The 26,462-nt window shown below is 44.6% G+C and overlaps 1 protein-coding gene across 1 annotated transcript in view; it reads right to left on the minus strand.

The window, feature by feature from the left end:
* The window catches only part of ppl (periplakin), a 47,640-nt gene extending 21,565 nt beyond the window's left edge, over nt 1-26,075 (minus strand). The window contains exons 1-10 of the mRNA XM_083650259.1: nt 25,774-26,075; nt 14,237-14,336; nt 10,880-11,034; nt 9,443-9,563; nt 7,334-7,459; nt 6,420-6,461; nt 3,829-3,990; nt 1,791-1,898; nt 1,308-1,403; nt 488-610 (exon numbers count right to left, since the gene is read on the minus strand). Coding sequence (XP_083506385.1) covers nt 488-610; nt 1,308-1,403; nt 1,791-1,898; nt 3,829-3,990; nt 6,420-6,461; nt 7,334-7,459; nt 9,443-9,563; nt 10,880-11,034; nt 14,237-14,336; nt 25,774-25,832 — 1,092 coding nt within the window. The 5' untranslated portion in view covers nt 25,833-26,075. The remainder of the gene's footprint in view (nt 1-487; nt 611-1,307; nt 1,404-1,790; nt 1,899-3,828; nt 3,991-6,419; nt 6,462-7,333; nt 7,460-9,442; nt 9,564-10,879; nt 11,035-14,236; nt 14,337-25,773) is intronic.
* Between the last annotated feature and the right edge of the window lie 387 nt (nt 26,076-26,462).

Consider the following 26,462-nt stretch of genomic DNA (forward strand, 5'->3'; position numbering starts at 1 on the left):
AATTTATCTTTTATACTTTTTGAGAAATCACAGTTTAAGTTTGATGCTCTTTTCAGCCTTTATAATGGGATCCTATGGAGCCAACCTTGAGTGTGTCTCACTCTAGCAGGCTGTACTTTTTACTAAATCCACACATTTTAAAACTGCAACAGTTCACACAACTTTCACACTACATACATATATTATACATGGGAGCCTTTAGCTATTTTTGCTCTCACTCACAAAGTCAAAATAAGCGATGTGACGTATAGTTTTTGAAATATTAAGGTTTGGTTTGGCACAACCTTTCAGCATTATTTCACACTAGTTAACTGCTGCAGTGGCACCCCGTGTTTTTGTTGTTGTCGTGATGTCACTCTGATTCGTCCTATTGAGAATCTGGAGATCTTAGTTACCGATGAAAGAAATGACCAATCAGGAGCCCAGCGGGTGAAAGGGTTAAAAAGAGAGAGTCTGACTCATATTCAGAGACAGAGTAGAAACTCACATCCAGGTCCTTGATGAGCGCATCAGTCTGGTACACGTCTTTAAACTCGGGGTTGTACTTCTGGTTCACCTCCGTTTCCAGCCGCTTCAGCAGCTCCTGAGTATCACGGGCCTCCTTGTGGTACTGCATACGCACACCGCACACACACACACACACACACACACACACACACACACACACACACATGCACACACACACACACACACACACACACACACACACACACACACACGAACACACACACGAACACACACACACACACACACACGAACACACACACACACAGACACACACACACACACACGAACACACACACACAGACACACACACACACACACACGAACACACACACACAGACACACACACACACACACACACACACACGAACACACACACAGACACACACACACACACACACGAACACACACACACACACGAACACACACACACACACACACGTATAATTTTTTAACCATTAAAATCAATCGATGGATCAATTCTGATGAAAAAGGTGTGAAAAACAGGCAGTAATGCAGTAACTGATGTAGGCAGCAGAGTCTTTCCCTCTCTCACTTCTGTTGATTTAACATGGCAGCATGTAGAAAGTGATTGTTCAAACAAATCTATGTTCAATTTATGTATTTATTTATTTCTATTGTTTTATTCCTAAAAGCACAGATGAACGATCAGTCCACTATGATGCACGGTCTCAACTAGTGGTTTTGATAGTCGACTAGTCTGTGAAACCCCTAGTCGCCGGGTGTGGTGTGTGTGTGTGTGTACATGTGTGCGTATGTGTGTGTGTGTGTGTGTCTCTGACCTTGTGGTACTCCTCCATGTGTTTGAGGTGGTTCTCCTCACAGATGAGCAGGTTGAGGTACTCCTTCCAGTCTGCGTGCACCGCCTCCATGTGGGCCTGTGTGTGTGTGTGTGTGTGTGTGTGTGTGTGGTTAGTAAAGAGACATCAGTCATATGGTATCAGCTGATGTTGATGTTGATGCTGATTATTGGTATCGGCCAAATGTTTCATATTGAGAGGAAGCACTGCGGTAAATCTCAGATTTATGGGCTTTTCCAAATGTTTTGGACATAAACAAAGACATGACTTTTTTAAATCCACAGTGTTTACATGTGTTTCTCAGTATGTACATTTGGTTATCATAGAAATGTGTTTTTATACAGATCATATCGACATCTGTAAATATCGGTTAGGTTTTTCCAAATCCACTTGTTAAAGCAGTTTGGTGGTGCAGTCCTGCGCTGAGTCCTGAATGAGGCTGTGGTTGTGAGTGGAGTGCTGTACCTCAAGCACGTTCTTCCCAGGATGATCAGAGGCAATCAGCTTCTCGCCGTCGTCGTTGAGCTTGGTGATGGTGGCCTCCTTGGTCTCCAGACATTTACTGATGAAGTTCTGTTGGGTGACCATAGATACAAACTGAGAAACTGAGACTCATGTTTTAACTGAAACTTCAGTGAAATCATTATTGACCAAAGTCATCTTATGACATCACTGATGATGTCATGGGCACTGATACTCGAGCAATTGTGAATGGGGAGACTGTAGTTGCATGTCTCCAATGAAATCATTATTGACGAAAATAATCTTACTGACTCACTGATGACATCACAGGGCTTAAAATTCGGCGTGGGATTGCAGGAATCCCGCACATTTTCCCGAATTCCCGCATATTTTCAATTTATAAAGGGGGAGTAATCCCGCAATGATTTGCGCAGATCTATGTTTGTGCGGAACGGTGCTTAGCAAGCGAAACGGCTGTCTGTCTGACGCACTGAGCACACACTGTAGAAAGAGATGCAGGATAGCCAAGCGAATGTGATTGGATGAACGTTTGACACTAGGCCACTCAGAGGTAGAGAGGGGCGGGTCACGCCTTCGCCTAGCCTTCGCCATCATGGGGAAAGAAACATCGCGTCCCTCAGTCCTCTCGACATCAACGCTCCTCTGCTGATTTCTCGGTGGATAGCCTACAGACAGCTGCTTGCAAACATGATAGATCGCTGGCTAAAAAGGAAAACTACGTCCTCACAAGGGGGATCCGCTCAGAAAAAACAAACAGGACAAGTCGAACAACAAGGCACTTCTAGCTGAAATGTCAACACCGAGTAACGTCAGTGTCAGTGATGTTTAGCGTTACGTTATTGACGATGAAGAATCTGATATCGATAATGACGTCGTTAATAATAACGTTAATCCTCCTTAGGCCGAGTGTGATGTCAACGATGTTGTTGCCACTAAAAATTTCAAATAGCGTTTCTCATAAAGCAGCCGTGAAAATCTGGTGGAAGCATTTTCAATAAAAAGTGAAACGACACACAGATGGTTATAGTCACTTCAATAGAACTCTCCCCAATGCAAAATTCAAACAGGTTAGTTGCCAGTAGGCTAATGACAGTAAGAAAGGCAGATGTAGTGAGCAAAGATGGATGATTTAATGTTCCATAGCTCCGACCTAACCAATCTAACTGACATCACTATTGTGAACACAAAACAAAGAACACTTCTGATATAATATGATATTAGTGTTTTAGTAAAGTGTATCACTCAATACAAAAAAATAAAGGCTTTCATAGAACCAAAAGCCTATGGCTTAGTCTGCAGAAAAAACACGACAAAAGCCGTAGTAATTTAGACTCAGGTGTGTATAAACTATTTCCTTTTTTAAATACAAAAATGTGAAATTACAGTATTATCACTTATTGGACAGGAGAAGCATGTATTTGTCGGTTATAGTAGGGTATCTATCGCCTGAAAGGAAAAAAACTAAAGTCTATAGATCCCCCCCAAAACCTATAAATCCCCCTTATCTGAAGAACATAAGGCCCCCCTAGTTTGCAAAGTGAATTTTAAGTCCTGACATCATCATCCAGTACTTTAATGACATCACTGATGCAACTGTGATTTAATCAGTGTCCGTATGCCTGTTTGCTCAACTTTGCATCACTGATGACATCACTCACTGATGACATCACAATGAATGTGCGCAGACATACAGACAGATACTCCTGGAATTATTGGATAGACAGATAGCATAGGATAAGAAAGTATCCAAATTCTCCTGAAACGTAATTCACAAGGGCAAGGGCAATGTGTATGTGTGTGTGTGTGTGTGTGTGTGTGTGTGTGTGTGTGTGTGTGTGTGTGTGCGCGCATGTGCATGAGTATGTGTGTGACGTGTGTGTGTGTGTGTGTGCGCGCATGTGCATGAGCGTGTGTGTGACGTCACGTGTGTGTGTGTGTGTGTGTGTGTGTGTGTGTGCGCGTGTGTGTGTGCGCGCGTGTGTGTGTGTGTGTGTGTGTGTGTGTGTGTGTGTGTGTGTACCTCGTACTGCCTCTGGCGGGCAGGGTAGTCCAGGTTGTTGTGGCTCCAGTCATAGTTGATCCTCTCCTCCGCTTGCTGATCCATCCAGTACAGCTCGTTGGTGCAGCGCTGCATGTAGTCCCGCAGGCTCAGCAGGTGGCGCTGACGAGTGCTGGAGCTCGCCTAACACAGGGAAGAGGTGTGAAGAAGAGGAAGAGTGGAGCTCGCCTAACACAGGGAAGAGGTGTGAAGAAGAGGAAGAGTGGAGCTCGCCTAACACAGGGAAGAGGTGTGAAGAAGAGGAAGAGTGGAGCTCGCCTAACACAGGGAAGAGGTGTGAAGAAGAGGAAGAGTGGAGCTCGCCTAACACAGGGAAGAGGTGTGAAGAAGAGGAAGAGTGGAGCTCGCCTAACACAGGGAAGAGGTGTGAAGAAGAGGAAGAGTGCTAAACTATCCTAACACAGGGAAGAGGTGTGAAGAAGAGGAAGAGTGCTAAACTATAAAGCTCGCCTAACACAGGGAAGAGGTGTGAAGAAGAGGAAGAGTGCTAAACTATAAAGCTCGCCTAACACAGGGAAGAGGTGTGAAGAAGAGGAAGAGTGCTAAACTATAAAGCTCGCCTAACACAGGGAAGAGGTGTGAAGAAGAGGAAGAGTGCTAAACTATAAAGCTCGCCTAACACAGGGAAGAGGTGTGAAGAAGAGGAAGAGTGCTAAACTATAAAGCTCGCCTAACACAGGGAAGAGGTGTGAAGAAGAGGAAGAGTGCTAAACTATAAAGCTCGCCTAACACAGGGAAGAGGTGTGAAGAAGAGGAAGAGTGGAGCTCGCCTAACACAGGGAAGAGGTGTGAAGAAGAGGAAGAGTGCTAAACTATCCTAACACAGGGAAGAGGTGTGAAGAAGAGGAAGAGTGCTAAACTATAAAGCTCGCCTAACACAGGGAAGAGGTGTGAAGAAGAGGAAGAGTGCTAAACTATAAAGCTCGCCTAACACAGGGAAGAGGTGTGAAGAAGAGGAAGAGTGCTAAACTATAAAGCTCGCCTAACACAGGGAAGAGGTGTGAAGAAGAGGAAGAGTGCTAAACTATAAAGCTCGCCTAACACAGGGAAGAGGTGTGAAGAAGAGGAAGAGCTAAACTATCTTACTTTGATGACATTTTATTTCACTAAAAGAAGAATAGAGCTCAACAGGCACGTGACTTTTCGTGACATAATTTGCCCCGGAAGTAAGTTCCGTGTCCATTTTCTCCAGAGACATTTAGATCAATCCAAATATAACGAGTTTTAAAGCAGCTATGAGCAAGATTTTTGATTGTTATTAAACAGTCTAAATTTAATATCGATGCCTCACATCTTACCTCTAATAGTAGAGGAGACCAACGCCGAGTAGTCTCACTTGAAAGCCGAGTGAATCGGCGAGTGTCGTCTTGATGATTAGTCTGTGTGCGGGCCGACGACACCGGGGCAGATCAGGAAGTCAAATGAAACGGTTTGCGGCAGCCACTTCAGCCATAACCACAAAATTACTAAATTACTTTCAAACAAACTGTTAGAATATAACGAGAGATGTTCGCGAGAGCAGAAAGTAGCGGGGAGAGCTGTTTTGGGTCTGCTGCTACGGCCATAAACCGTTTCGCTCTGCCTAGCAACAGACCCAAAACAAGAAGGACGGCTTTCCCCGCTACTTCAAAGGGCTTTCTGCTCTCACGAACATCTCTCGTTATATTCTAACAGTTTGTTTGAAAGTAATTTTGTGGTTATGGCTGAAGTGGCTGCCGCAAACCGTTTCATTTCACTTCCTGATCTGCCCCGGCCCGCACACAGACTAATCATCAAGACAACAGTCGCCGATTCACGCGGCTTTCAAGCGAGACTACTCGGCGTTGGTCTTGTCTACTATTAGAGGTAAGATGTGAGGCATCGATATTAAATTTAGACTGTTTAATAACAATCGAAAATCTTGCTCGTAGCTGCTTTAAGGCTCGAACTGAGCCAAAACGTGATCCAGAGAATCTAACATTATTTCTTGTTATTTTTTGTTCTCGCTTAAACCGAGTTTGTAATCCATATGAGGTTAGTCCGGCTCAAATGTACTTTGTGACTCCGACATATACAGTATATATAGTCTATAGGAATGAGCTCATACACATATACAACATATACAAACACCTCCTCCCCCTCTCTCAGGATATATATAGTCTATAGGAATGAGCTCATACACATATACAACATATACAGTATATATAGTCTATAGGAATGAGCTCATACACATATACAACATATACAAACACCTCCTCTCCCTCTCTCAGGATCAGGTGAGAGGCTCAGATAATGTGTGTACCGTACACAGTGTACTCAGTGTAACACATGAACATGTCAACATGAACTGAAGTCTGTTCCTGCCTAAGGGCCCTTGAGCAAAATGAGTCAAACACTAACTAGCCACAGGGCCCGAAGCCTACCTGCTAATGAGACAGAGGAGTGGCCTACAGTGAGGTTTAGGCTAATTACAATCTCACACACACACACACACACACACACACACACACACACACACACACACACAGCAGGGCTTACATTACATAACGAGTGTTTGAGTGTTTGTTCCTCACCACAAGTTTGTTGTATTTGACCTGGAGGCCACTGACATAATCCTGGAGATGAGAGAGAGAGAGAGAGAGAGAGAGAGAGAGAGAGAGAGAGAGAGAGAGAGAGAGAGAGAGAGATACAGGTAGAGTGAGAATCAAGATCAATATAATGAGTCATGTGCAGACCTGCCAACCTTGGGAAAATATTTTGAGCAGCACAATATAAACCCCAAACACTGCTTAGCTCACATGCTTTAAACCTATTTCTTTTGCACATGGTCACACAAGTCAAACGTTTGAGTCCACCTGCTTAAAGAAAAACACTTTTTTCATGATTAATATTTCATTATGTGTGCTTACACAAACTGATGACCATAAGTGAATTGCATTCAATGATTTAATTAAAATTGAAATGACTTTGGGAATTTGGTTTGGAACATAGTGGTACTTGGTCTGAAAAGTTTGGGAACCTCTGGTCTAGAGTGACAAATGGTACCAGCGTACTTGATGTCAAAATGTGCAAAATGACTCCAGGGTGGCAGGTTTGCATGTGGAAGCTGTGAGCGGGAACATTTGCATATTGCCAAAACATTGTGTTTATATGAATTTGAATTCTTTTTTATTTATTTTATGTTGATTTTTTTAATCAAATGTATTCAATGGACATAAAAAGGCTACATCAACATGGTCCAATCAAACAACAAGACAGCAACAAACTACGACAACCAAAAAAAGCTGAACCACTCCAACTTTTATTACTCTTCCAATGGTTGTAATTATTATTAATAAGGGCTGGAAGAATAAGTAAGAATTCTCACATTTTTACTGCAAAATAGTCCTGTCCGGTCCTTAATGAATAAGACTCTGTTCTCCTCTGTCTGTACCTTCATTCTCAGTTGTTATTGTTGCCGTTGTTGTTATTGTTGTTGTTGTTGTACCTTGTCGTTGCTGTCGGAGATGTGAGGAGCGAGTGCCTCCACCTCGCTGTGGAAGATGTTGTGCTCCTCCACCTCGGTCTCCACGGTGGGCAGGTCCTGGCCGAAGCCCTTGTTGTTCAGGTTGTCCTGCAGGGAGACACAACAACAAGCTCAGTCCAGCTCTATGAGCTGATGGTTCGAGTGGACGACTCAAAGAGACAATTACATGTCGAGGGATGATTAGGTGGCCATGATGGAAGGAAGGCCTGTGTGGGAGCCGGTGTCACACCCCCCAGAGAACCAGGGTTACACCCCCCAGAGAACCAGGGTTACACCTCCCAGAGAACCAGGGTTACACCCCCCAGGGAACCAGGGTTACACCCCCCAGAGAACCAGGGTTACACCTCCCAGAGAACCAGGGTTACACCCCCCAGGGAACCAGGGTTACACCCCCCAGAGAACCAGGGTTACACCCCCCAGAGAACCAGGGTTACACCTCCCAGAGAACCAGGGTTACACCCCCCAGGGAACCAGGGTTACACCTCCCAGAGAACCAGGGTTACACCCCCCAGAGAACCAGGGTTACACCTCCCAGAGAACCAGGGTTACACCTCCCAGAGAACCAGGGTTACACCTCCCAGTGAACCAGGGTTACACCTCCCAGAGAACCAGGGTTACACCCCCCAGAGAACCAGGGTTACACCCCCCAGAGAACCAGGGTTACACCTCCCAGAGAACCAGGGTTACACCTCCCAGAGAACCAGAGTTACACCCCCCAGAGAACCAGGGTTACACCTCCCAGAGAACCAGGGTTACACCTCCCAGAGAACCAGAGTTACACCCCCCAGAGAACCAGGGTTACACCTCCCAGAGAACCAGGGTTACACCCCCCAGAGAACCAGGGTTACACCTCCCAGAGAACCAGGGTTACACCTCCCAGAGAACCAGGGTTACACCTCCCAGTGAACCAGGGTTACACCTCCCAGAGAACCAGGGTTACACCCCCCAGAGAACCAGGGTTACACCTCCCAGAGAACCAGGGTTACACCTCCCAGAGAACCAGAGTTACACCCCCCAGAGAACCAGGGTTACACCTCCCAGAGAACCAGGGTTACACCCCCCAGAGAACCAGGGTTACACCTCCCAGAGAACCAGGGTTACACCTCCCAGAGAACCAGAGTTACACCCCCCAGAGAACCAGGGTTACACCTCCCAGAGAACCAGGGTTACACCCCCCAGAGAACCAGGGTTACACCTCCCAGAGAACCAGGGTTACACCTCCCAGAGAACCAGGGTTACACCTCCCAGTGAACCAGGGTTACACCTCCCAGAGAACCAGGGTTACACCCCCCAGAGAACCAGGGTTACACCTCCCAGAAAACCAGGGTTACACCTCCCAGTGAACCAGGGTTACACCTCCCAGAGAACCAGGGTTACACCTCCCAGTGAACCAGGGTTACACCCCCCAGAGAACCAGGGTTACACCCCCCAGGGAACCAGGGTTACACCCCCCAGAGAACCAGGGTTACACCTCCCAGTGAACCGGGGTTACACCTCCCAGTGAACCAGGGTTACACCCCCCAGAGAACCAGGGTTACACCTCCCAGAGCACCGGGGTTACACCTCCCAGTGAACCGGGGTTACACCTCCCAGTGAACCAGGGTTACACCTCCCAGAGCACCGGGGTTACACCTCCCAGAGCACCAGGGTTACACCTCCCAGAGAACCGGGGTTACACCTCCCAGAGAACCAGGGTTACACCTCCCAGAGCACCGGGGTTACACCTCCCAGAGCACCGGGGTTACACCTCCCAGTGAACCAGGGTTACACCTCCCAGTGAACCAGGGTTACACCTCCCAGTGAACCAGGGTTACACCCCCCAGAGAACCAGGGTTACACCCCCCAGTGAACCAGGGTTACACCCCCCAGTGAACCAGGGTTACACCCCCCAGTGAACCAGGGTTACACCTCCCAGAGCACCGGGGTTACACCTCCCATAGAACCGGGGTTACACCTCCCAGTGAACCGGGGTTACACCTCCCAGAGCACCGGGGTTACACCTCCCAGAGCACCAGGGTTACACCTCCCAGTGAACCAGGGAAGATTATTCATTCATCTTCTTCTTCTTACCAGTTTCTCGTCCATCATGGTGCCCCAGTTGATGCTGGGCATGCCCTCTGAGCGGGTCAGGTGGTAGATCCTGTCATGGTCCTCTCTCAGCTTGATCACTCTCTCACGCAGCTGCCTCATACTGCACACAGACACACACACGTACACACACACACGTACACACACACACACACACACACACACACACACACACACACACACGTACACACACGTACACACACGTACACACACGTACACACACGTACACACACGTACACACACACACACACACACACACACACACACACACACACACACACACACGTACACACACACACACACACACACACAATATTACAGCACATGATTTTTTTTTGTAATCCTAATTCATAATTTTGGAGCTCCCATCTTAAAGGAACACGACAAGTGCCCCTCCTGCTAGTTAGCTTAGCATAATGACTGGTAGGCTGCGGAATGGGCGAGCCTACCCCCATTAAGTCAGCAAAAATACCAACAGCGCAAAAATATACTCATGTTGTGACTCGTGCATTCACCACGTTATGAAATAATAATGTAAAATTATGAGACATTGTAGTTTTACGAAGCAAATACAGACCAGGAGTACTTTCCTGAACAAAGCCAGAAGCTCCGGCTATGTATTTTGATTTGTAAATTACAATGTCTCGTAATTTTACGTAATTTCATAGCGTGGTGAATGTACCGTGTGCCGTAGACTACCAGTCATTTATGCTAAGCTAACTAGCAGGGCTACTTTTCATTTCTACTGCATTCACAGAGAAGAGAAGGGCATAGAACATTTCATCTTTACTATCAAGAATATGGCAAATATGTTTGAGACGACTGTACAAATGAAGCTTATAGCGAAAGACCTATGCTATTCATTCATTCACTCCTCTGTTCATACCTGCTGTTTAGTATCAGCGATTATACCAGCTGATGAGGGGCATAACACTCTGGTTGCTAAACCAATCAGAGCCAGCCATATTTCCTAATTCAGCCAATCACACCTCTGCTGTCAACTTTAAAATCTGCTCTCCTCTCTCTTGCGTCTCTTTGCTCTCATTTCAGAGCGATTTTGCTGCCCTCCTCCACCCTATTCACCTCCAGCTCATCACTCAGATGGCCAGGTCTGAGATCTCCCCCACCCCGCTCATCTTCTCATCCATCAAGATCTCAAGAGTCCTCCTCACCGCCACCAGCTCCACACTCCTTATTCTACTCTCGGCTTCACTACCCGCCTCATGATCGCAATGACGACGGGATGACGTCATGATAGAGTCTAATGGCCAAAGACTTTGTACATTTCATAATCATTGTTCACATGTAAATCATTGTTCTCTAGTCTAGCACATGTAATAAATCCTCTTTAGTGTCTGCTCATTGAAGTGGTGTACACTACAGTATGAAAGCCATTGAAAGGAGGCTGAATGAACTGACTCCTGCTCGATCATCTCAGCCTGCGGGTGCTGGAGGCGCTTGGCATTGTGGGCGTCTTCATCCAGGCCGGAGAGCAGCTCCAGAGAGTTCAGGATCCGCCTGTTGGTGTCGTCCTGGTACAGCGGCTGCTTACGGTCGTTGATCTTATTCACGTCCTGCAGCAAACACAGGGCGGTTAGGACACATGAGGGGGGTTAGGACAGTTAGCACAGTTAGGACAGTTCACTTCTTTCCTACATGTGACTTATATGGATTTATTTCCACACGTGAAGTCTGGACTAGGGCTGCAACTAACGATTATTTTCATAATCGATTACTCTGTCGATTATCTTCTCGATTAATCGATTAGTTGTTTGGTCTATAAAATGGCATAAAATGGTAGCAAATGACCATCAGTGTTTCCCAAAGCCCAAGATGACGCCCTCAAATCTTTTGTCCACAACTCAAAGATAATATCGGTTTACTGTCATACAGGAGTAAAGAAAGCAGAATTTATCACATTTAAGAAGCTGGAATCAGATCATTTAGACGTTTTCTCTTGAAAATTGTACTCAAAACGATTAATCGATTATCAAAATAGTTGTCGATTAATTTTCTGTCGATCGACTAATCGACTAATCGATTAATCGATTAATTGTTGCAGCTCTAGTCTGGACTATGCCTGGTAAATCTGGTCCGGGTATTTCCCGGAGTGACCCTACCACACATGAGGGACCCTACCACACATGAGTGACCCTACCACACATGAGGGACCCTACCACACATGAGGGACCCTACCACACATGAGTCACCCTACCACACATGAGTCACCCTACCACACATGAGGGACCCTACCACACATGAGGGACCCTACCACACATGAGTGACCCTACAACACATGAGTGACCCTACCACACATGAGTGACCCTACCACACATGAGGGACCCTACAACACATGAGGGACCCTACAACACATGAGGGACCCTACAACACATGAGGGACCCTACCACACATGAGGGACCCTACAACACATGAGGGACCCTACCACACATGAGTGACCCTACCACACATGAGGGACCCTACCACACATGAGTGACCCTACCACACATGAGTGACCCTACCACACATGAGTGACCCTACCACACATGAGTGACCCTACCACACATGAGGGACCCTACCACACATGAGTGACCCTACCACACATGAGTGACCCTACCACACATGAGTGACCCTACCACACATGAGTGACCCTACCACACATGAGTGACCCTACCACACATGAGTGACCCTACCACACATGAGTAACCCTACCACACATGAGTGACCCTACCACACATGAGTAACCCTACCACACATGAGTGACCCTACCACACATGAGTGACCCTACCACACATGAGTGACCCTACCACACATGAGTGACCCTACCACACATGAGTAACCCTACCACACATGAGTGACCCTACCACACATGAGTGACCCTACCACACATGAGTGACCCTACCACACATGAGTGACCCTACCACACATGAGTGACCCTACAACACATGAGTAACCCTACCACACATGAGGGACCCTACCACACATGAGGGACCCTACCACACATGAGTGACCCTACCACACATGAGTGACCCTACCACACATGAGTGACCCTACCACACATGAGTGACCCTACCACACATGAGTGACCCTACCACACATGAGTGACCCTACAACACATGAGTAACCCTACCACACATGAGGGACCCTACCACACATGAGTGACCCTACAACACATGAGGGACCCTACCACACATGAGGGACCCTACCACACATGAGTGACCCTACCACACATGACGGATGGTTGTTTCTAAACATGGTTGTTTCTAAACATGTTTTTGGCAGGTAGAGCAGGTAGGGGGAGGGCTGCCCTGATGAAGGCTGTGTGTGGCTTTTTAATCTGTCCAGAAATGGACTAAGCCTTTAATTAAAGCTTTTTTGAATCTTTGAAGAGTGCCTTGTTTCAGCCTTTTTGTTTTATTACTTTCATGTTACCCCATTTTTATCTTTTGATATTTTCTATTGTATTGATGAAGTGTCTGATATATGCTATATTCTGTATGCTATACATATCACTATTGATTTATTTTTCATGAACACTGCAGCATGGGTCACATGACAGGTATTTTAACACGTTGACTGCCACTGACGTATATATACGTCAAAAAAAATCCAGCGGTTCACTGCCATGGACGTATTAATACGTCAAAAAAATGATTCTTTTTTTTTTGACCGTGGGATGTGCATCTAACCCTTTTACATCTCTTATATAATTATTGGAGCCACCGAACGTTTACAACCCATTCCACCGACCCACTAAGTGGCAACAGTGCTCTCCTGACTAGAGGAAGGCAAGCATTTTTTTAACTTGTCACGCCATTCTCACCCCAGCCATTCTCATGAAAATGGATGGGGGAAAACGCTTTCGTTTTCGCGCTGATTGCTGGCGATGCGGGATTGCAAATTTACATAATAGATTACAGGTGGAACACACTTTGAAACACGCAGCATAAATATGACCAGAATCGCAAAAGCTTCTCTCAACCAAAACTCCAAGAAGCGAGCGAGTCCATCCCGACTTCCTCAAACAGCGGCCGTGCAGACAGGCACAGGACAGCAGCAAAGCACTGAGACTGGTGACAAGCTTGTGACGGCCGCTGCAGCCAAGAAGAACGCCCACGGAGGGAGGAGTTGAAGCAACTCTCCCTCTCGCTCTCTCCCTCTCTCTCTCTCGCTCTCTCTCTCTCCCTCCCTCCCTCTCTCTCTCTCTCTCTCTCTCTCCCTCTCCCCCTCTCACTAGGATTAAACCTAGTGCGTCTCCCTCCCGAGAGGGAGGGAGAGAGAGAGAGAGGGAGGGAGAGCGAGAGGGAGGGAGAGAGAGAGAGAGAGAGAGAGAGAGAGAGGGAGGGAGAGCGAGAGGGAGGGAGAGAGAGAGAGAGAGAGAGAGAGCGAGAGGGGGAGGGAGAGAGAGAGAGAGAGAGCCAAAAATGAATGGTTAAAGTGACTGTTCTATCGAATTTCACAAAAAGCCGTTTATCTCTGAATATTTTTTCTGACGCTAAAACCATGCTGTATTCAACTGCTAATGCTTACATAACTACTAACTCTACAAACTAACTCTTTTAGACAGAGAAAGCACACATTCTATTAGTTCTTTTGAGATATTGTGTGTTCACAAAATCTTAGCAGAAAAGAATCCTCGGGTCTTGAAAGATGAGCCAGAATCCTCAAAAAACCCCTCTGGCAGAAGCTAACTACAGTAAAAAAAAAAACGTCTGGCAGTGAATGTGTTAACTTGTGAGCGAGAGCAGCTGACATTGTCAAATCTACATGTAGTTGCACCTTGTTGAGGTTCTGCTCCGTCTCATAGATGTTCTTCTCCACTTTATCAGCATTCTTCTGCAGCTTCTCGATCAGAGCAGTCAGCTCTGTAGACGGAGCGCTGGAAGAGAGAAGCAACAAGAAGCAGAAAGAAAAACATGACTTCATGGGGAGGAGGGGGGGGGGGGTCAAAGACCAATCTTATGATTGTGAAAACTAAGGTGTGGCTCAATGCTCACTTCCTGGGCCTAAAACACTGTTTTCTTTGACATATAAGTTATCGGTGTGTGTGTGTGTGTGTGTGTGTGTGTGTGTGTGTGTGTGTGTGTGTGTGTGTGTGTGTGTGTGTGTGTGTGTGTGTGTGGCAATACTCAATACTACAATACTAAGTTATGTCTTATTAAACCAAATGACGTGACTAAGTGTAACTACATTTCCAGTATAATTTAGATATACTCTGTACATCAAAGCTATATCAAACAATTTAGAAGTTCTTGGATTTTTGAACAAAACCATGTACTGTAAACAAACCTGAGTTGCTGTATTGAAACATCCAGTTTGATTAACATCATGCAGTTAATATTTCACAAGAGATGATTTAGTATTTGTCAATAGGAAAATGAATGGAGATACAATACTATTAGGAATGAATGCAACCACAAGATGTCACTGTCTCACGCCGTGGTTATCACGAAACCTTATTCAAATGACAGGGACATTATATCCTGTATATCGCATTCTTATTGAACTCTGTCAAATCAAATACTATATATATAATATATCAATATTATATAATATATATATATAATATATCAAACTACACTATTGAAGTATATGCCACGTAGAAGAGAGTGACAGCTCGCTCTTAACTGGCAGACAAGGATAGATGCATTTAGTGATTTCTGTGAAGTCTATGCAAAGACAGCTTCCTCTAAGCTAACCTAAGACCTTTATGATGCAAATGAGCCAAAGACCCAACTAAAGCATACGAGCATAAGAAGACTGATCCAAATCTCATCCTGCTTTGGTTTGAGAATGTGAGGAATGACTCAATGGCTGTCGTCACTGTAGGAATGAGCTGGCTAATCTAAACCTGCTGGCTGCAAAGAGAAACCAGTTCAGTGGCCCCCCTCCCCATAGGCTCATAACACTGGGCCAACATCAACCACCCAAGCCCCCAGGAATAGCGCTGGGCTGTGAAGCCATTTGAACATGGTGGCGAAGCTCTGTATTGCAAGTCACGTGACGCCATGCAGCCCAGAAAGGAAAATTCCCATCCACTTGCAAGGGGACCCCGGCAGCTGTTAAAGTCGAGCTGAACCCAAAAATGACTTTTCTTTTAGTTCAAATACCTGGGTATGCAGTGCACCTATTTAATAATGTATGCACACAAAATCACAACAATCTAATTTCTTTAGTTTTTCACACTTTTTCACATCAAAAGTTAATTTTTCAAGATTTCATTGATAACAGTAATGTACAGTTTGCTGACGTCACTTAGTACTATCAAATTTCTACCCCATGTCAACCAATCATATCACAACATGCAGCTGTCAATCAAATCTTCATTTCAGGATAATTTTCTCTTCCAAATGAAGTCGAAAATGGCGCCTAGTGCCTGTCATCTGGCAGAATTCCTATCCCCTAAACTAACTACTAACTTGGCCAATTGTTAGAAACATGAACAAAAAACAAAAACTATAATCTCTAAGAATGCAAAGAAATGTAAGTGGCTCGTTGAAACGCGCATTCCAGGGATATCGTATCGTTACAGCAGCGATAATTGCACACGCATCCAAGAGCTTGGTTGTCAGGGGTCGCACTTCGGAGATTCCAGGCCGACGTGCTGCACTCTCCGCTCGGCAACACGAAGGCAGCTGCCTGGCTGCCTGCGGCTCGCTGAGCTCCACTCCTCCCGTCAAAAGGCTCTTCTCGAGGGGAGCGCCACAACACACTGAATCCCACTCGATTTGGAGGCGGAACACGCCAGGATTGGCCAAAGCCCAATCCAGTCCCCAGAATTGTCAAATAAAATCATCGACATGATACTATGACCCGCCTCTCAACCTGTCATCTTAGACAAACTATGTTTTCAGTCTGAAACGGACTCATTATGCACGTGACGAACACGTTCAGTTCGACTTTAAACCCAGGGGAAATTTTTCCGGGTGTCACTCAAAGTATAAAACGACTCTTTTAATTATCAACTAATTTTTTATGGGGCATTTTTTCTTCAGAAGCCACTAAGAGCCGTATACGGGTGTATTTTCTTCATCTACATCTACATCCATGGGTGGGAGGGGTGGGAGATGTCATGGAACACGTCATGGCACACATGCGCACTTCGCCTTGGGCTGCATGGTCAGGAAGTAATCAGGAAGTGAAACCAGGAAGAAAACCCCCCCATGGTGGCTTCATGCGCCAGTGAGCAACCTCCGTCTGAATGCATGGGTGGGCGTGGCACGTCCCCTATCCAGTTCTTTTAATACATCCATGCAACCACCCTGCAGAATGCAGATATCACCGCGTCGCTCTCCACTGCCTCATCTGTGTCAGTCACAACACAAGCTCTCCACTGCCTCATCTGTGTCAGTCACAACACAAGCTCTCCACTGCCTCATCTGTGTCAGTCACAACACAAGCTCTCCACTGCCTCATCTGTGTCAGTCACAACACAAGCTCTCCACTGCCTCATCTGTGTCAGTCACAACACAAGCTCTCCACTGCCTCATCTGTGTCAGTCACAACACAAGCGTGTCGCTGCTCTGTGTTGGAAAATGTCTTGGTTTCCTGTGAATTTGTGAATTTCATAATGTCGCAAAGTTCTTATAGATTAGAGGCAGAGCCCAACGATACTAGATTTTGAGGGATATTAGGGAGTAAAAGAAATTCCAATATCAATATATCGGCCGACATATACACATACACAGTCCATTAATATATATATATATATATATATATATATATATATATATATATATATATATATATATACTGTGTATGTATATATGTATATATATATATATATATATATATATATATATATATATATATATATATATATATATATATATATATATATATATATATATATATATATATATATATATATATATGTGCATGCGTGTGTGGACCTACAGACCTGCTGGTCTAAAAAGTCTATGAAAGAGGTCAGATACGCTACTATTTCTTAGACATTATTTCAAAAAGCTCCTGCCTTCATTTGCAGCTACAGTGTCAAATAACTGTGTGTAGATGTCACCAGATGATGTCACCATTGCTCGAGCGACATCACATAATTTGGTAATTAGGGCAATCATTAGGTAATTGGGACAATTAATCGGCCCTAATTAGTTAATTCAAAAGTCTGGCTCCGTTAGGTCACCCGCAGGGCTGCTCTTTATACTTCCTGAAAGATTCAGCCCGGTCGCACGTAAAATAGCATAGCTGTGGCCGAACACAATTCTGCTCACACACCCACCCCCCAACTCCAGTTATTTTGCCATTGCCTTGGTCAGGGGCACTGACCAAGTAGCCCAGTAGTATTATTATAATACTACTGCTAAAGATTGCGCTAAAGATTAACTTGAGTCTCATAGTACCCAGTATTATTATAATACTACTGGGTACTATGAGAATCAAGTTCATCTTTAGCATCATTATAACACTACTGGGTACTATGAGGGATGTTATTATGAACATGGCTGTGAGAATCAAGTTAATCTTTAGCATTATTATAATACTACTGGGTACTATGAGAATCAAGTTAATCTTTAGCATTATTATAATACTACTGGGTACTATGAGGGATGTTATTATGAACATGGCTGTGAGAATCAAGTTAATCTTTAGCATTATTATAATACTACTGGGTACTATGAGGGATGTTATTATGAACATGGCTATGAGAATCAAGTTCATCTTTAGCATCATTATAACACTACTGGGTACTATGAGGGATGTTATTATGAACATGGCTGTGAGAATCAAGTTAATCTTTAGCATTATTATAATACTACTGGGTACTATGAGAATCAAGTTAATCTTTAGCATTATTATAATACTACTGGGTATTATGAGGGATGAACAAGTTTGGACTGGTATAAGAAGAAGACAGTGTGTGTCTGCCCAGGCTCATTCCAATGAATCTCACCCTGAGGGTTAGGGCTAGGGGGTTGATGGAGATGATGGGAAACGCAGACTCACTGAAACTGTCAGTTAGGCAGTTTTACAAGCACAGCATTTTTTATTCAAAGGTAGACAGCAACACCACATAGCCTACTATGTACTGTATCCTGCCACTAGCCTACCCTGCTGCAAACCACTTTTTAAGTTGGTGCATAAAGTGCTTGTAGCATTGGAGGGACATTTTGAAAGCAGAGAGATGCTGTAAAATTGAATTTATTCTCTCAATCAATAACCAAAAAGGCAATCCAGATCTATGAGCCCACCCATCCTCTCCAGTCTCCACCCAGCTTTTCAGTTGCTGCCATCAGAAGAAATCCTTCATTCCATCAGCTGTGACTATCCTCAACAACTCACTAGCTGCCTGTCTCTCCCCCCACAACCACGTGCACTTTATTTGACCTTATTGACTCTTCAAGCCCCATTAGGGGAAGATAAAACAAAAATTGATCACATTTTTTATTAATTGTTTATCCAACACAACACAAAAGAAGAAAACTACAAAAACCACATGATACATAGCTGTCATGGTGGCATCAGTGGTCTCCACGCACGGCTTCAATAAATGCAGTCCATGCCGTAATATGTTCTACTTTAGCACCATGCATACGGGCCACTGACATCTCCATACCAGCCAGGTCCACCGCTGAAGATGCCCACTGCTCAGAAGGCAAAGTGTGAGGAGCTTTTCCATCTCTGAGCTACAGGAAGGCCTAGCAACAACCATCTCTGAGCTCCAGTAAGGCCTAGCAACAACCATCTCTGAGCTACAGTAAGGCCTAGCAACAACCATCTCTGAGCTACATTGAGGCCTAGCAACAACCATCTCTGAGCTACAGGAAGGCCTAGCAACAACCATCTGTGAGCTACAGGAAGGCCTAGCAACAACCATCTCTGAGCTACAGGAAGGCCTAGCAACAACCATCTCTGAGCTACAGGAAGGCCTAGCAACAACCATCTCTGAGCTACAGGAAGGCCTAGCAACAACCATCTCTGAGCTACAGGAAGGCCTAGCAAGCAACAACCATCTGTGCGCTACAGTAAGGCCTAGCAACAACCAACACCACAACGAGAAGACAACAGGAGAACAAGGAACAGCGACTCCCAGCACCACACACGTCTTCCTGGAAACTTCTCTCCAAAATAAAGAAACACATTTCCATTTGATGTCAATTTAATGGACAATAAAGTAGTCTGAGAAAACAGCCAACAACTGATCATCACTTGGACTTCCTTGTGTTAAAAACAAGTTTGGCTGAACACAGGTCCCATGAGACTCCACTCCAACAAGTGCACTGACTTGTCTTACAAATGCATTATTATGAGCAGAAGTTTTTTTTTTGAGGATCCTTCAAACAGCTGAGAACCATGCCACAACATGCTACCCTGCCACAACATGCTACCCTGCCACAACATGCTACCATGCCACAACATGCTACCATGCCACAACATGCTACCCTGCCACAACATGCTACCCTGTCACAACATGCTACCCTGTCACAACATGCTACCATGCCACAACATGCTACCCTGTCACAACATGCTACTCTGCCACAACATGCTACCATGCCACAACATGCTACCATGCCACAACATGCTACCCTGCCACAACATGCTACCCTGTCACAACATGCTACCCTGTCACAACATGCTACCCTGTCACAACATGCTACCCTGTCACAACATGCTACCCTGTCACAACATGCTACCCTGCCACAACATGCTACTCTGCCACAACATGCTACCCTGTCACAACATGCTACTCTGCCACAACATGCTACCCTGCCACAACATGCTACCCTGCCACAACATGCTACCCTGTCACAACATGCTACTCTGCCACAACATGCTACCCTGTCACAACATGCTACCCTGTCACAACATGCTACTCTGCCACAACATGCTACCCTGTCACAACATGCTACCCTGCCACAACATGCTACCCTGTCACAACATGCTACTCTGCCACAACATGCTACCCTGTCACAACATGCTACCCTGTCACAACATGCTACTCTGCCACAACATGCTACCCTGTCACAACATGCTACTCTGCCACAACATGCTACCCTGCCACAACATGCTACCCTGCCACAACATGCTACCCTGTCACAACATGCTACTCTGCCACAACATGCTACCCTGTCACAACATGCTACCCTGTCACAACATGCTACTCTGCCACAACATGCTACCCTGTCACAACATGCTACCCTGTCACAACATGCTACCCTGTCACAACATGCTACTCTGCCACAACATGCTACCCTGTCACAACATGCTACCCTGTCACAACATGCTACTCTGCCACAACATGCTACCCTGCCACAACATGCTACCCTGCCACAACATGCTACCCTGTCACAACATGCTACCCTGTCACAACATGCTACCCTGTCACAACATGCTACTCTGCCACAACATGCTACCCTGCCACAACATGCTACCCTGCCACAACATGCTACCCTGCCACAACATGCTACCCTGCCACAACATGCTACCCTGCCACAACATGCTACCCTGCCACAACATGCTACTCTGCCACAACATGCTACCCTGTCACAACATGCTACCCTGTCACAACATGCTACTCTGTCACAACATGCTACCCTGTCACAACATGCTACCCTGCCACAACATGCTACCCTGCCACAACATGCTACCCTGCCACAACATGCTACTCTGCCACAACATGCTACCCTGCGCCATTCGGAGCATGTTGGCAGTTGGTTTCCCTTGTGAGCTTGCTGGCAAAAAGTCATTGTTTTGAGCCTGGTTGCACTCATGCTGGGAAGAAGCTGGCTGTGGAACACCAGCTGGAGAAACAACTACTCCCATGTTTCCACAGGGAGAGGGTCCAACTGAAAGCAGAACATCATAGAGGCCAGCAGGGTGTGGGAGGAGGCCCACTGCCTGGACCTGCTCTATTTCAATACGCCTGCTGTCCATTATATTGACAGACTAGATAAGAAGAGCAAATGATTTATTTCTCCCAGGAGAAGTGCTTCTGCACCTATCAACACTTTCTGCAATTCCAGAGTTGAAGTGTAAAAGCCATGAAAACAGGCCCAAACATTATTCTTCAAAACAAAAAATATATTATTATTATTAGGGGTCCAAGCACGAAGTGCGTGGATCCCTATTGTATCTGTAATGTTTATTATTATTCTGCCCTAAAACAGCATGCACGTCAAAAACCGTAAGGGCTACAGTAGCCAGACCTTGCACATAGGTTGGAAATGTGCCCCACTGCTCAGAGACAAAAAATTAGCCATATTGGCCAGATGGTGGCGCTATAACAGACCCTTTTGCGTATTGACCCATAACTCACACCCATTTAAGCCTGCTAGATTTTCCAAAAAAAAAAACGAACTCGTCCTAGGCCATTTGCCCGAATGAGCCCAAACTTTTTCTGTGTCATCTCTGGACTTCCCTGATCTAAAGTTGTATAAAGAATTTGGATACGTGAAACCGTCTTGAAATGATAAATGTTTAAACTTTGACACTTTGAAACTTTGAAACTTTGACACTTTGAAACTTTGAAACTTTGAAACTTTGAAACTTTCACCGGAAGCTTGGACCCCGCATCGCCGCTTGCGGCTATATTTATCATTGTTATTGTTATTATAATCTTTGCTTTCTTTCTTCTTCCTTTTTTTTGCAATGCTGCCAACTCAGCACTAATCCACAGCTCCTGTGTAATTAACTTGTCTTTGTTTGGACAGGCTGCTCCAGCCTGAAGCCGTCATTATCCAGACGACCACACGTTTACTTTCTTCTGACTTCAAAATGTGAAGAAGAAAAGCAAACAGGAGACAATGGAGAGGGTGGAGCCACATTGTTGGGATTCCTGCCCAGTTCAGTACAGTCAGTGTAGATGCTGCTACAGTCAGTGTCATTCTGAAGTTCTGAGTACTTTTTTGCATAGTCAAATCGGTGCACAATCAACATAGAAGACATCTGTTTTCGGACAGTACGTGACTGAACTGAACACAACATAGTATTTTTTTAAGGACTGTTCATGAACGCACACATTGGGGAAAGTATTAACCCAATGAACATCAATTAATTTAATTCATTGACATGAGCAAGATCAAGTCAGTTAAGAGGTTCTAAATGTTCGGTTTCGATACATTTTCGTTTAATTCCCCCATTTGCCCATCCCTACTGGTGAGCACAGCCAATACAAATAAACTATTGTTTCGAAATCTTCCTTAAGTCACTTTCAGGAAATCGAATCGATGATTTGGGCGTCTTTCCAATATTGCTGGGAAGAGGAGACGGCTACATTCCCTTATTGACAGCAGGAGTGTGTGTGTGTGTGTGTGTGTGTGTGTGTGTGTGTGTGTGTGTGTGTGTGTGTGTGTGTGTGTGGGCGGGGCAGGCACCAGTGGATAACCATTTGAAACAGATGAGTGGATCTCTTGGTATTCTCTACGCCAAAGGCTGTTATTGTTGACCCCCGACCCTGCATGACTCTGCTGTGTACTTACAGGCAGGCAGAGGTGTGAAGGGAGCTCATGTGTGTGTGTGTGTGTGTGTGTGTGTGTGTGTGTGTGTGTGTGTGTGTGTGTGTGTGTGTGTACTTACAGGCAGGCCGATGAGTGAAGGGAGCTCATTAGGTTCAGATGAAAATGAGTTGCCTCAGAGGACTTTGAGCAGAAACCCACTCAGCCTCGAGCCATATTGTACCACTATATGTCTTGTCTCCTTTTTCCTGTGTCATTATTTGTCCTATTTATGACTGTTTGTGAATATCAACGCTATTCATTGATTTATGGTGGATTTTGCTCATCTTAAAACTATATTGATGATGCCTCTTAGAGTTTATCAAATGATGTACATGCCCACCTTCTTAACTACTGTACACCTGTGTCAATGTCAATGATCCAGTGCTGAGCTGATTGGCTGCAGCAGACAGCAGCCTTGGTATATGATTGGCTGCAGCAGACAGCAGCCTTGGTATATGATTGGCTGCAGCAGACAGCAGCCTTGGTAGCTGATTGGCTGCAGCCGACAGCAGCCTTGGTAGCTGATTGGCTGCAGCAGACAGCAGCCTTGGTAGCTGATTGGCTGCAGCAGACAGCAGCCTTGGTATATGATTGGCTGCAGCAGACAGCAGCCTTGGTACAGTATAGCTGTCTCTTGCTTTGACCTGTGTGCACTAAGCCCATTTATTAAAGGCTGTTTTCATGTATGTAAAGCAGTTATGACTTATGATCACTAAGCTAAGTAAAGCAGTTATGACTTATTGATCACTAAGCTAAGTAAAGCAGTTATGACTTATTGATCACTAAGCTAAGTAAAGCAGTTATGACTTATTGATCACTAAGATAAGTAAAGCAGTTATGACTTATTGATCACTAAGCTAAGTAAAGCAGTTATGACTTATTGGTCACTAAGCTAAGTAAAGCAGTTATGACTTACTGATCACTAAGCTAAGTAAAGCAGTTATGACTTATTGATCACTAAGCTATGTAAAGCAGTTATGACTTATTGATCACTAAGCTAAGTAAAGCAGTTATGACTTATTGATCACTAAGCTAAGTAAAGCAGTTATGACTTATTGATCACTAAGCTAAGTAAAGCAGTTATGACTTATTGATCACTAAGCTAAGTAAAGCAGTTATGACTTATTGATCACTAAGCTAAGTAAAGCAGTTATGACTTATTGTTCACTAAGCTAAGTAAAGCAGTTATGACTTATTGATCACTAAGCTAAGTAAAGCAGTTATGACTTATTGATCACTAAGCTAAGTAAAGCAGTGTGCCCCTTGGTATTTTGGTTATGACAGTTAGTAGTTAGTACAAGTCTCACCTCTTGCTCTTTTTTGATTTCATATGCATTATGTCCTTGGATCCAAAGAGCACCTGTTTCTGATACCTGCATTTGTAGCCTACTCCTTGGCCAATACTTGCATTTGCTCTTATTCACTTGCCTGACAGAGCAGTACTGATTATATATATATATATATATATAGATACATACATACATACATACATACATACATACATACATACATACATACATACATACATACCGGTATATAACTGTATGTATATATAGCCTACATACATACATACATACATACATATATATATACCGGTATATATATGTATGTATATATACATATATACATACATAGGCTACATACATACATACATACATACATACATACATATACCGGTATATATATGTATGTATATATACATACATACATACATACATACATACATACATACATACATACATACGGTACATACATACATACATACATACATACATACATACATAGTATGTATGTATGTATGTATGTATATATACATACATATATATATATATATGTATGTAACATACATACATATATATATATACCGGTATATATGTAACCTTCACTACAAACCCAGTGAACAGAATGAATGATAAAGGATAGGGAGTGGTGATACTGTGGGAGAGGCGACACACACACACACCCATGTCAATCCCTTTACACTAAAGACAGCCAAACTTATCAAACCAGTTAGTACCACTTTACTATCAGCCACACCCTCAGGTTAAGACACACTTCAGTTACACAACACAATATAATTAACAGCACAATTTCAGACATTTTGTGTCAAACGCAGCTGTTCCAGAGTGCAGTTCACTTTCTTCACATGAATGAATGAAAAGCTATCTTACATGTGACCATTGACACCAGTCACAGCTGTAGCCTGCCTGCAAACTATTTACAAACCCAACTTTGTGCAAGGCAAGTTAGCCCAGTCTTCTGTTGCATGCGCAGAGCCTAAACCAAAGCCCTTTAAAAAAGATGTGAAAATAATCTAGCCTCGCCTATAGGCTGATGTACACAACTGTTAAAACAATGTTTAAAGTACCTTGTTAATCGTTAGGAGCTCCTTTTCAATTCGGCACTCATATAATCCACCAGGCAGCATTTTATTTCAATTAAATCTCAACTTTTATAATAAGCTCACATTTTTCGCTACTGCCCACCTCAGTGTTGTGGTGGGAGGGTGGAAGATGCCCAAATCACTGTTGGCTGCCATCGACTTTACTGTCCGTGTCAGTTAGCCGAGGCGAGGACATTTTAACATGTCAAGATTGTTTAGTAGAGTTTGAGTACGTCACTGTACTCCAGAACGCGAACTACAACTTTAACAGAACAGGAAAGTTACTGTATGCTACAAAACACAGCAACACACTTTGTGGTAGGCTATTACGCCAGCAGCAGCCAAATCAAACGTTACTTATTCCTTTTAACCATCTTAGCCGACGAAGAAGACTGTGATGCAGTTGGTTGTTGACAAAATGTACAAAGTCGGTTTGGGGGAAAAGCGTCTGCTAAATGATGTAATGTAATGTCACTTACGATGCTTTTGGTGGTGTGGTTATAGCCACGCTGGTCTTGGAGGGCTTCTTCTTGAACATGATGACAGGTCGCTGCTTGGCGGTGCGTCACCTGTCTGCCGCGGCTTCTTCCTGAGTGAGACAGGTGGAACTAGGCTGCTGAGCGTAGTCTTGTTGTTGTGATGGTCGCTGTTCCTCTGTCACAGCTAGCGTCCCCTCCTACACACACACACACACACGGCACGGCACGGCACGGCACGGCACGGAGCGACCAGATGGAATATTACCTGTGGTTGTGAAGTAGCCTATATTTCCATCAGTTGTTCACTGTACAGTCGTCTGTCTACCTGTCAGCTAGCAGCCAATAGGCGGGGCCAGTCTGTCTACCTGTCAGCTCGCAGCCAATAGGCGGGGTCACACAGCCACACACCCGTCCGCCCAGGTAACCGGCACCCTGGGTGACCGCCCAGGTAGCTAGTAGACCACTAACTAAGGCCAGTGGTTCCATAGGGCTCCATGATATATAAAAAACAAGGTTGAAAATCACTGATGTTGGCTACTGCAAAACGCAGCCTCATGCACATGTAGGCCTACGCTGTTAATAAATGCAACTAGCATTATGAATGAGCAAATTCATGTGACATGCATAACCCAAACAAAGAGCATTTGGGTGCCTGTGTCTCAGATTAAAATACTTCTAAGTTGAATGTA

The sequence above is a fragment of the Poromitra crassiceps genome, assembly GCF_964638095.1.
Source record: "Poromitra crassiceps genome assembly, chromosome: 13".
In the NCBI taxonomy this organism is placed as follows: Eukaryota; Metazoa; Chordata; class Actinopteri; order Beryciformes; family Melamphaidae; genus Poromitra; species Poromitra crassiceps.